Raw genomic sequence first — 12,140 nt, forward strand, 5'->3', positions numbered from 1 at the left:
GGCTGATGATCACGGAATCAGGTAAGTGGCTTGGCCACTGTACCACACAGCTTGCAAGTGACAGTAACTGAGTTTGGTTCCCAAGATAAATGATAGGAAAGCCTGTCACCAAAACTCTCCCCCATCTCCGCATACCTCTAGGTCTTGGTTGGAACTGCCCTCAGAACCCTCATCATTCTTTGTCTGTCGGTTTTATTCTAACCAACTGATTTCTGGATGCAAGGGGTATTTCATTTTTCTTGACTTTTCTAAGAGATCTAATACAATTTTTTGTTACCTGTGTGTTTGAATGAATAGTCAAAATACAAAAACACTTTCTAACTAAGTCCACATTACCCAGGAGAGTTTTCCCTGAGAATCCTGTTCAGTATTCTTGCTTATTAATTATAGCAGGTTTGCAGAATTGTTGGGCCATTTGTGTGTCTGAAGGGAAAGGAGAGGACCATCATCCTGGACAATGAACTAAAGAAATGTGGCTCTCAGGAATGTTTCACTGAAACTTGTGCCCACTGCATGAATAATGCCAAATTGCTTTCGGCAGAAAATGTACCAGTCTTCTGTTCGTACACTGTGTTATCACAGAAGTCAGAAAGAAAACTTCAAATGTAGAAAACCATGTCTCAAATTGGGCTTTAGCCCTAAAATTGTGGGTAATAGCACCATCTGGTGTGCAGTTATATAACTACATGGTGAAATTTTTTAAATTTTAAATCAATGTAATAATCAATTGATTCAGCTGGCTTTACAATAAGACACCATTCTTTAGGCTTTTGTAAGCACATGCTGAGGATCTTGGCTCATTCCCAAGCTTAAGACTCTGCAAACCCATAATAATCTTACCAGCCAAACAGGGTTCACCCTCTGACAGATCCCAAGTCAAGATCACATCCAAGTTGAAGTCCAAAGGGAGCAGAAACTATGAATAAAGGAAGCTAGTAAGGAAACAGGGGGAAAAAAAAAGCTTACCCATGAACACAGAGCAGGAGCAAGAGACCGTGAAACCCATGAGAGAGAAAATCAGGCTTGTCCTTGGGCTCCTGCAGGTCATGACAATGTTCTAATTTAGCTCATTTACATCCTGATCATAAACTTTTGAGTGAGTCTCTGCTGCTTGCAATCTAATAAGCGTAACTGAAACAACATTAGTTTCAGTGAGGTCCAAAGACTTAAATAGTCCAAAGACTTTAGTCCAAATACTAAATCTGACTTGCTTAATTGCACAATTCCCCAAAGGCCTGAATGTCTTTCTTCATTGACCTCTGATCAAGGCCAACAGTTAGAGGCAGGAAGAGAGGAATAATATGAGGTCATCATAACCATTTGGGACCATGATGGGAAGCCTGGGCCACCCAGTCAGACTTGTCAGCTCCTGTCTCTCACCTGAGGATGGGCCAGGAATTAGAGAGGCAGATGCCCTCAGATGATGCTAGAGAACTCAGCAATCAGAACCGGTAGGATCTAGGTACCACCTCGTGAATCTCTGGCCAGAAATGGGCTCTTCAGTGCCTTCAGTAAATCTCATCAAATCATCAAATCAGCATTTGATTCACAGGCTAGTAACTTCCAGCTTTACCGTCAGTGCAGATCAGCAGTTCTTAACTCCAGGAACAGCTGGCAATGCCCGGGGACATTTTTGGTTGTTGCAGCAGCAGGAAAGGCGATGCTACTGGATCTAGTTGGTAGAGGACAGAGCTGCTGCTAAACACCCCACAGTGCACAGGAGAACCCTGCAACAAAGAATTACAGGGTCCCCAAATGTCAGCAGTGTTGAGGTTGAGGAACCCTGGTGTCCGTGGCAGAGAAGCCTAGAGGCCGTTTTAAAGTGGTAGGAAGGGCAGAGGTTCGAACGAGAAGTTGAGAATCCTGCCAAGGGGAGTACTACCCAGCTTGGGGAAGACACCATACTATATCACCATCTGTGGAAGATGCCAAGTCATGGGCAACAGGTGCCAGTGGAGGGTCTGATGAAGGTAACCTGAGATAAGTCTAAGCAGCAGGTCCTTGAGAAGCTGAGCAGAGGCTATGGATGATGATTGGAGAAACTGAGGCTAAGGAGATTGACTCTATTCATCTCCTTCCTCACCACTAAGGGATTTTGGGATCTAATTTCCTATTCACATCAAAGGAGTAAGTTGGCTTGGGTGACAGGGGCAAGGGGTTAAATTGGGATGAGCAGAAGCTGGCAGATTAATAGTCACTTAAATGTACATGGATTTGGAAAGAGTGATGTGATGGATCTGCGATGGGATAGTGGGTCTGTCAAAACTGCAACATGCTTACCTTAGGTGAGCTTTCGATTGGGTAACTTCCCAGGAAAGCAAGTCTCTCCTCTAAAGAGCAGGCAGAGCAGAAATTCCAAAGCAACATCAATCCCAGGACTTGAAGATAAAAGTCCTGATAAAAGGACTTGAAGATAAAAGATACAATTCCCTTCTTACCATTTTCCTCACTTTAAAACACGTGGAGTCTTGCATTCTTCTGTAAACTAGGGCCAGAGAAGTTACAGATTTCCCTGTAAGGCTCAGAAGAAAGTTCTAAGTAGGGAATGTTCTGGAAAAGTCTATAAACGGCAGGCAATTGTAACCAATAGAACCATGCTGGGACTGGAAGAAACTTCTCCATGAAAAAACACCTCCATCAGCAGGTGCGTGGGAATTTGCCTTTTTATAGCGTGGTACAGCGTTGACTTTACACGCATAACAAAATCTGTGACTCAGCCTGGGAGAGCTCTGGAAGGCTTCTGAGCAAGACCCTTCACTTCCTGCCGTAAACACCGGACAGGCCGTGTAGCCGTAGAAAGCCAACATCACTTGCCTCTTCCCTTTCCGCGCGGTGCGCTAGTCCGGCCAGGCCCGGGACTACATTTCCCAGGATGCCCAGTGGCGGGAGCTCCTGCGGGATAGGCCAGAGCCACGCGGAAGTGATTACGGGTCGCCCAGCAACGGGGGCGGAGCCCTAGCCCAGGATTGGATACTCACGCCCCCGGCCTGGGGCGGGGCGGGGTTAGGAGCTCGGCCCCGCCTCCGGAGCCCTGGGGCGCTCTCCGGTTTTTACTTCCAGCCGAGCGGCCATGCGTGTCGCTCCGCGCTTTTCCCTGCGTTCTCCCGAGGCCCCGCCCTCCTTTGCTCCGGCAGCTGCGAAAGTGCGGGCCTCGGATTCGGCGGCCCGGGCGCTGAGGGGCCCCTGGCGGCGCGGTGCGCAGGCGCGAGCGTGCGGGGCGCGCGGCGCGCGGTTGAAGCCGGAGTGAGTTCCTGGGCGCGGAGACCCGGCGGCCGGCGGGCGAGCGACCGCTTCCCCCGCAGCCATGGCAGCCCTGCGCTACGCGGGCCTGGACGACACCGACAGCGAGGACGAGCTGCCCCCCTGCTGGGAGCAGAGGACCACCAAGGACGGCTGGGTTTACTATGCCAAGTAAGGGGGCGTCCGGGGCGCGCGGAGGACCCTGACCGCTCCGCGCCCCGGGACGCGTGCTGCCTCCGGACCCCTGCCCGCGCGGGGAAGGCCTGCGCAGTGAAGGCTGTCGGCCTCCTGAGGACGGGCCCCATCCCGCTTTCTGGCTCTGCTGTCCAGCGTGGGGTCACCTGGCGGCGCCCAGACACGCCCTCTGCTGCCCAGGAGGCGGCAGTGCCCGGCGGTGCGGGGATGCACACGCTTGCGTCCCCTTTCCCCAACAACAGAAAAAACGAGCACACCCTGCTCCTTTCTCGGGGGTCTAGAAGGGCCGCCTGGGAGTGTGTATTTGTAACAGACGTCCTAATAGAGCTGTGTGTGTATATATGTATGTGTGCATGTATATGCCTGTATATAAAATGTAGCTAATACAGCTTGACTGTAGTTCTCGGGAAAGTTTTGAAAGCCCCAGGAGGCCCTCTCTCCCGCCTCTTACAGTGTGCGCTTGGGCTGGGGGTGATAACTCTCAGGGGTTACTCATCTATTAAGAGGGTTGGTTGGAGAGTTTTAGTTGATGCGCTGTAGTAAAGGCTTAGTTGAGGCCTGAACAAACTGTGCTGGATCCCACTCTCGGCACCGTCTCAGCCTGACACTAGAATCATCTGAGGACCGTCATAACTAGATTTGGGGTCTCAGCAGACACCCCACATAGGGACTCTATTTTTTAAGCTTCCAAACTAAGGCAGGTTATGGCTTTGAGAAACACGGAAGTAAATCAGTGGTTTTCTACTCTTAGGAAACTGACCAGGCTCTGCTCCCGGCTTCCACCAGCGGGTTATTCTTCTCTCTTCATTTGCTTGCTGTGCCTCCCGCCCCTATTGCTAGTTTGTGAAATCTCTCCCAGGTGATTCTGATCTGCCCTAGGTTGTGAGCCACGGCTGGCTGCCTTTGGTGGCTTTCTAGAAAGAAAGGCAGGAGGAAAAGACCTTGCTGCATTCTTTGAAGACACATTGGGAAGGTATCCTGTGCCAGGCCCTTTGCTGAGCGCTGGTGTTACTGAGACCAGCTTGGTGGGACTTCCACGTGGTGGTCCAGTGGTTGCTACTAAGATCCTGCAAGATGCCTGTTGTGGCCAAAAAATAAAAGAGGTGGTCCTCACACAGTCTGTGTGATGAGCGGCAGCGTGCCCAGCATGCGCTGTGTGGGCAGGTGGTGAGGTGCCTGGGGTGGTTGGCCCCTGAGCCCTGCCTTAGGGCACAGGTAGGAGTGGGCGGGTCCAGGGGCAGCTCAGGTGGAAGAGACAGAGGCCCTGCCTGTGCTGTGGTGGTGCAGGAAGCTGAAGACCTGTGAGGAGGAAGGGCCCTGCTGTGCCTCAGAGGAGCTGGGGTCCACTGAAGCCTTGCGGCCAGACAGTGAGCTCGGCTCTGTGTCTTTACTTATTTATTTGTTGACAATGGCAAGATTTTATTCTTTTTTATGGTTGAGTAATATTCCATTGTAGGTAGATAAATAAGTAGATACAGAGTAAGCAAGATGAGTAGATATATAGTAGATAAGTAGATACAAATTTTTGAATCATTGTATTTCATTGTATTTTCATTTTAAAACTCAGCATTCAAAAAACTTAGATCATGGCATCCAGTCCCATCTATTCATGTCAGCTGCGTGTCTTTAGAAGGATGATTTCTGCTCTGGAGGAGTAGAGGGAGCCAGGGGCTCCGGGTGGCTTCTGAATGGGCGTTGGTTGTGGCCGAGGCCTCTGCCTGAAGGGCTCTTTGATCCCTGGGAGCTGAGCTTCAGTGTCTCTGCCCAAGAGGGCGTCCCCGTGCACGGGCCCTGCCGTCTCCTCCCAGCACCTTGCGCTCCCCCATCCGTAGTTCTCTACATGCCACTCGGCCTCGCCTGCTGTCTGTCCCTTCCCAGATTGTCAGCGTCGTGAGCACAGGGACCGTTCCTCATTCCCCTCCATCCCCTATGCTTAGCATCACGGAGCTGTAAGAGCAGTCCATGGGGAGTAAGGAAGTTAGCTCATCAAGCGAAGGTCTCCTGGGCCTCCCTGGCTGGGTGGCCTTCTGGGCCCTGGGGATGTGAAGATGCGCAGGGCCTGCTTCCTGGCTTCCAGGGCCTCCTCTGCTGTGGGTAGGGCCTGTCCCTGTTCTGGCTGCTGTCCCCAGAGCTCCCTGGCTCCCTTTCAGGTTTGACCTGTGGCCTCATGCTCGTCTGGAGGCTCCTGTGGCTGTGGTCACTCTGCTGTCCCCCAGAAGGTTGTTGCTGAGCTGTGAAGGACACCAGGATTCTTGGCCTCCAGAGACGAGGCTTGATCACTCAGAGCTTTTGTGGGGTAAAGTTTTACTAAAGTATAAGAGAGATGGAGAAAGCTTCTGACATAGACATCAGAAGGAGACAGAAAGAGTGTCCCCTGCTAGTCTTCAGCCAGATGTTTTATGTCTGTTCAGTTCAGTTCAGTCGCTCAGTCGAGTCTGACTCTTTGCGACCCATGAATCGCAGCACACCAGGCCTCCCTGTCCATCACCAACTCCCGGAGTTCACTCAGACTCACGTCCATCGAGTCGGTGATGCCATCCAGCCATCTCATCCTCTGTCATCCCCTTCTCCTCCTGCCCACAATCCCTCCCAGCATCAGAGTCTTTTCCAGCGAGTCAACTCTTCGCATGAGGTGGCCAAAGTACTGGAGTTTCAGCTTTAGCATCATTCCTTCCAAAGAAATCCCAGGGCTGATCTCCTTCAGAATGAACTGGTAGGATCTCCTTGCAGTCCAAGGGACTCTCAAGAGTCTTCTCCAACACCACAGTTCAAAAGCATCAATTCTTATGTCTGTTAGAAAGCTATTAATCAGATATGTAGGTCAGTCAGTAAATCATCTGCCTACAGTGCAGGAGACCTGGGTTCGGTTCCTGAGTTGGGAAGATCCCCTGGAGGAGGGCATGGCAACCCACTTGAGTATTCTTGCCTGGAGAATCTCATGGACAGAGGAGCCTGGTGGGCTCCAGTTCATGGGGTTGCCAGAGTCGGACATGACTTAGCGACTAAGCCGTCACGACTCAGATAAGAGAGACACTTCAGGGCTGAGGGACTTTCACCGGCTCCTCTCCCACAATACGCATTTTTGAGATAGGATGGCACGAGGTGTGTCATCCCCCAGCCATAAAACAATTGATATGAATACTGATTTGTTGAGCTATTATCAGCCCAAGGTTTGAGAAAAGAAAGTCTAGGTGGAACCATTTTGAAGAAAGGCACATTCCACAGCAAATACATAGTTTCATTAACATAGTTTAAGAAAAACGTTTTGTAAGAAAAACGCATTTGGTGACCTCAAGGTTTGAGAAAAATTAAGCCCAGGTGGAACCAGGTGTCGTCGTGGCAACACAGAATTTTAAGAGAAAAAGCATCTGACGCTTGTAGTTTGTTTCTTCCTGCCATTTAGGGAGAGAGAGAAAATGTCTGCCCCTTGCAGCCTCTTCCCTCCGTTTGGGGCCCCCTGCCCACCTGCCTGCCCGCCTCTCACCCCCTGTGCCTCGCCTGCTGCTGGGCGACCCTTCCCTCCGCTCCCTTCCTGGAAGGCGCGCTAGGTAAGGCCTGTGGGCTCCCGCCTGCTCCATTGAGGGCTTCCGGGAGCCCGTGGCTGGGGGACTCCGTGGTGCCTGTGTGGTCCCTGGGAAACACCCCAGGGCCCCCCAGTGGTGTTTGGCCCTGTTGACTCTGACTGTGGTGATAGAGCTTGGCAGGCTCCCAGCTGGGGTGGTGGGTGCCTCTCCCCAGACGCTCTCCTCTCCTCCCAGCCTTTGGTCTTTGCTCGAGGTGAAGGATGCCCAGAATGACCCCGGCCCTGCATTCCCAGCAGTCCCCCTGAGCTCTGCCGACCTGCAAGCATCCCGGGCCTTTGTTCACTCCCAGTTCTGGAAGGTCACTCGTCCGTTGTGGTTTGGGGAACCTGACCGATCTCTCAGAAGGTTGCCCTTGGAGTCCTTCCTTCCTTCCAAGGCCTTCCTCCCACTGCTGTGGGGTGCCCCCCACCCCGGCCAAGGACTGAGGCTGCAGCTCCCAGCCGGCCCCTGGGGTCTCGTGGGAACCCCCCTCGCAGCCTCGCTCCTCCTCTCCCGTGTGGGTTCTGTCAGCCCCTCAGCCTCCCCACAGGCAACCTCAAAGGGTCACATGGCTCAGTGCCCCCAGGCTGGGCCCCCAGGGAGGCCCAGTGTTGTGGCGGAGGGTGGGCACGCTGTTGACCCTTTCTCGTTGCCCTGACACCACCCAGGGCAGTCCCTCTGCCTTAACCGGCGGGGTGGGGGGCGGGTACTGAGGGGCGAGGGCTCGGTGCTGGGGGCCTTGGTGCAGTCCTGCGGGTCTTCGGGGCACCAGCCCCTGCCCCCCTGTGCTCCTGAAGCCCATGGGCCTGAAGGGGGATGGCTGGCCTGCCCAGTGGGAGGCGGGTCCCTGTCTGCAGGAGGCTCTGGGTCTCCCTGTTGAGCTTCAAAAAAAGCCCCCAAACCTTAGAAGAGCATACTTGAAAGCGCTAGCCATGTAATGTGGTGTGAATTTAATTTTGATCCCTTTGTTTTACATTAAGATCACTGTTAATTATCTCTTTAAATGACAAAAAGAAAAAGAGAAAGCTTGCTGAAAGAAAAGAAAAATAAAAGAGGACTTCTTTTTGAAGGAGAATAAGATAACAGCAGGGACGTGTTGTAATTTTCTGTTCATTAAAAAGTCATTTTAGGTTACAGTGGAAAGGGAACAGCTTTTAATTAACTTTTCTACAAAATTTATTTCAAATAATCCTTTTCTGTCAAAGGCACAGTTCTTAGTTCTTCACACATGTAGACCGACTGAGGCTTCTTCTCTGACCCCAGGAAGTGGGGCCGTTATTACTCCCTTTGTACTGATGGGAAAACTGAGGCTCAGGGAGGTTTAGTAACTTCTCCAAGGGCACAAGGCTGGTGAGTGGGAGGACCAGGAACTGTGGGCCTCAGGCCCGGGACCCCGAGTCTGCGGGAGACGGGGGCAGTGTCTGCAGAGCCTTGCCGTTGCCACAGCTGTGTTGGCGCCTGGTGGGTAGAGAGCAGGGATGCTGTTCATCACCCTGCAGTGCCCAGGATGGTCCCCGCTGCAGAGAGTGACCCCCCTTCAGGAGTGCCGGGGCGGGAGCAGGGTCACCCTTCCCAGGGCGCCGGGGCTTCCTCTCTCCTCGCAGGGCTGCCCGTGCCCCCTGTCTGTGCGGGGTCGCGTCCGTCACGGGTCCCATCCCGGGTCCCGTCTCTTACTTCCCTGTGCTGCCGGGGAGGCCGGCTCCCTGGATGCGGGCAGTGCGGGAGCTCAGGTGTGTGGCCTTCCGAGCCCACAGTCTACGGTGTCTGCGCGTTGGCCGCTGGGAGTTTGCAAAGCACCAGAAGCCGGCAGCTCCTAGAAAGACCCTGCCTTTGACGTGCAGCGTCTTACAGGAGCATTTGCTTGCTCTCTGTATTCATTCTCTTTAAAATAATGGCTCCGGAAGAGCTGTTCTGTCGTCCGTTTGTCAGTGACTTCGTGTTATTTTCTGCTTTGGCCTGAGCATGTGAACTTTGAATGCTTCTTGCAACATGCAGCTTTTTCTGGCATTAAGTAATTTTATGTTTTTCTTGACAGTAGGTCACCTATTGACAGGTGTCTCTAGTCTGTTACTGGCTCGTGGTTTGAATTTGAATGATAACTGTATATGCTCTCCTGAGATGAAAGGCTAGTTTGGCATGGAAGTCAGACCAGCTTGTATATTTGATTTGTTCAAAATAGTAGACCTTTTGAGGGCCTTTTATATGTCAGATACCATGTCCAACCCTTTATGTACAGTATCCTCATAACATTCTCCTGAGATCAGTACTAAGATTATTTCCATTTTGCCAATGAGGAAGTTAAGGCTCCAAAGCTAAGTAACTTAAGCTATGGGGCTGTCTTACCACTGCTTAATTTCCTCTTGGATGAAATTAGGAATCAGCACTTAAAAAACACTTTGAAGTTAAATTTGTGAAAAGAATAAAACATTTAAGAATATTTGCAACCCCATAGACTGTAGCCCACCAGGCTCCTTTGTCCAGGAAATTCTCCAGGCAATAATACTGGAGTGGGTAGCCTTTCCCTTCTCCAGGGGATCTTCTGGACCCGGGGATTGACCTGGGTCTCCTGTATTGTAGGCAGATTCTTTACTGTCTGAGCCACCAGGGAAACCACTAAGATTAAGGTTGTATCTAAATTATATCTACATGTCGGCATTATAAATTAGACTGAGAATTTTCAGTCTATCCTGGAGTAAAATTGAAGCAGGTACAAAGCAGAACTCCTCTCTAGATATTTTGAGAAATTCAGCGAGATTTCTAGAGTTGACCCACAGCTGGGGTCCTGTCTTCTTCCTCTGGCTTCACCATTGGTTCATAAATGCGGGCTTTTACCAGACTGCTGGTGCTTGCAACCTAGAGAGTTTGACCTGTTGCAAACAGCCATCTTATGTTCTGAATATTTCTTTGTGAATGTCTGACTTGACTAGTCTTGAGGGAGAATTATGCTGGGGAGAGAAAAATCTAATGCCAGGGATTAATTTTAGAAGTGTATTTTAGAATTTTAGAAGTATAACTTTTCTTATTGTTCTCTGGATTTTTTCTTTTCTTTTCTTTTTTTTTGGCACAGTCACACGGAGGAGAAGACCCAGTGGGAACATCCAAAGACTGGGAAAAGAAAGCGAATCGCAGGAGGTTTGTATGCTGGTGTCATAAAGCGGTGCACCTTGTACGTTGGGCATGGTTCAGATGGGAAGACTGTCACAGGCAGAGGGTCTGCTGAGGAACTGAGCCTTCCCTCTCGAGAGCTTGTAGGATTCGGTAGAAGAAGATGACGAGATTTTTGAGTGAAATGCTGATTTCTCACTGGCCTTAAAAATAAAGTATTAAGATAATAGGGCTCTTGAACTCACAGTTCCTTAGGTTTTCCCGTAGTTGCACTGTTTGTGAAAATGCCATTGGTTCCTATCCTGGAATTAAGTATGCCAGTGTTAAAATTCCGTGAAGCTTGTGGTGACTCTTAGGTGTTTCTGAGCACGTGTGTCATCCGCGGCGTAGAAACGTAAGAAGGTCCGTGCCTTCAAGAGGTTGAGGGTCTGTTTGAAAAGACAGCGTGTACCCATGGAAGAAAAAGTGAAACTGCTCTGTAATGGGAGTCATCACAAGTCGGCATACAGATGGCACCAGCTGCCTGCTGTAGAGCAGATGCGTTCTGGGAGTTCATTCCAGGGAGAATTCATGTTGATTGGAGCAACCGGGAAGGGTTTTGTGAAAAGCAGGAGCTGAAGGGAGTGTTGAAGAATGATCAAGAATGAAATAGTTTTAAAAGTAGAGTTGCCATATGACCTCGTGGTCCCACTCCTGAGCATATACCCATATAATACTCTGTTTTGGAAAGATACATGCAGCCCTGGGTTCACTGCGGCACCAGTCACGATAGCCAAAATATGGAAACGACTTAAATGATCACCGGCAGATGAGTGGACACAGGTGTGTGTATACAGTAGAGTGCTCTTCAGCCATAAACAGAATGCAGGGGCATTTGCAACAGTACGGGTGGGCCTGGAGAGAGCCGTGCTAAGGAAAGGAAGTCAGAGAGAGACAAACCCCACGTGATGTCACTGACATGCGGAATCTGAAGTGCGGCGCATGAACGTGTCTGTGAAACAAACAGGCTCACAGACAGAAGAGGCTTGCGACTGCCACGGGGAAGTGTGAGACTAACAAATACACATTACTGTGTGTAAGGTAGGTAAAGAAGAAGGTCCTACTGCGTAGCATAGGGAATTACATTCCATATCCTGTGGTTAAACCGTGATGGAAGAGAATAGGAAAAATATATATATGTCAAACTTGAGTCACTCTGCTGTACAGCAGAAATTAACACGATATTGTCACTCAACTATTCTTCAGTAAATCTAAAAAGAATGAAATAGTCTTACTTCCCAAGCAAGAGACAGAAGTGTGGAGTCTGGTTGGGGTAACAGGCCTTTCCCACCTGCCGTGGTTGGAGCCTGCACCCTGCTGGTCAGGTGGGAGGCTGGGACTGTGGCCGAAAGGGTGGGGCTTTGGCTCACCCCTCCTCCAGGTGGCTGTCTTGCTGTTTTTCAGATTTGCCCTACGGATGGGAACAAGAAACCGATGAGAATGGACAGGTGTTTTTTGTCGAGTAAGTTGTCTACAGACTATTCTCGGGCTTCTTGCTTTTGTGATAAGTGTATACATTATAGAAAAATATTATGTAGTGTGTAATCTTACCAGCAGGAGTAACTGCTGTTAACGATTTTTGTATTTTTTTCTTCTGTATTTTCTGTACATATACTTAAAAAGAGAGACTGTATTGGGTGAACTGTTCGGTTAACTGTTTTTGGCACATAATTCGTGTGAGGTTTTTCTCATATCCTTAGAAAGTTTTCCAGAAAATGAGGTTTAACAGCTAAGTGGTATCATTTTGTATAGATATACTATAATTTATCAAATTACCTGCTGGGCATTGATGCTGTTACGTTTCTGTGATGTGGTGTCCATACAAGCAGATCTCGTCATACTGCACTTCACAGAAATTTTTTTTTTTAAATTGAAGGTTTGTGGCAACCTTACCTGAGTGCCTTCTGGTGCCATTTTTCCAGTAACATTTGCTCAGCTTGTGTCTGTCACATTTTGGTGATTTTTGCGGTATTTCAAACCCTCCACTGGCATGAGGCT

The 12,140-nt window shown here is 50.0% G+C and overlaps 1 protein-coding gene across 9 annotated transcripts in view; it reads left to right on the top strand.

Moving 5' to 3' along the window:
• The first annotated feature begins 2,999 nt into the window (after positions 1 to 2,999).
• Positions 3,000 to 12,140, top strand: part of WWOX (WW domain containing oxidoreductase) — a 914,788-nt gene continuing 905,647 nt past the window's right edge. For 8 of the 9 annotated variants that reach the window (XR_011248523.1, XM_069549639.1, XM_069549634.1 and 5 more), the window contains exons 1-3: positions 3,035 to 3,411; positions 10,066 to 10,130; positions 11,547 to 11,604. Coding sequence is in view for 8 of the 9 variants with exons in the window: in XM_069549639.1 (XP_069405740.1) it covers positions 3,305 to 3,411; positions 10,066 to 10,130; positions 11,547 to 11,604 (230 nt within the window). In the remaining variant the exon portion in view is untranslated. Of the gene's footprint in view, positions 3,412 to 10,065; positions 10,131 to 11,546; positions 11,605 to 12,140 lie in introns of all 9 variants that reach the window. The other variant, XM_069549633.1, reaches the window with a different exon arrangement.

The sequence above is a fragment of the Ovis canadensis genome, chromosome 14 (assembly GCF_042477335.2).
Source record: "Ovis canadensis isolate MfBH-ARS-UI-01 breed Bighorn chromosome 14, ARS-UI_OviCan_v2, whole genome shotgun sequence".
NCBI classification, from domain to species: Eukaryota; Metazoa; Chordata; class Mammalia; order Artiodactyla; family Bovidae; genus Ovis; species Ovis canadensis.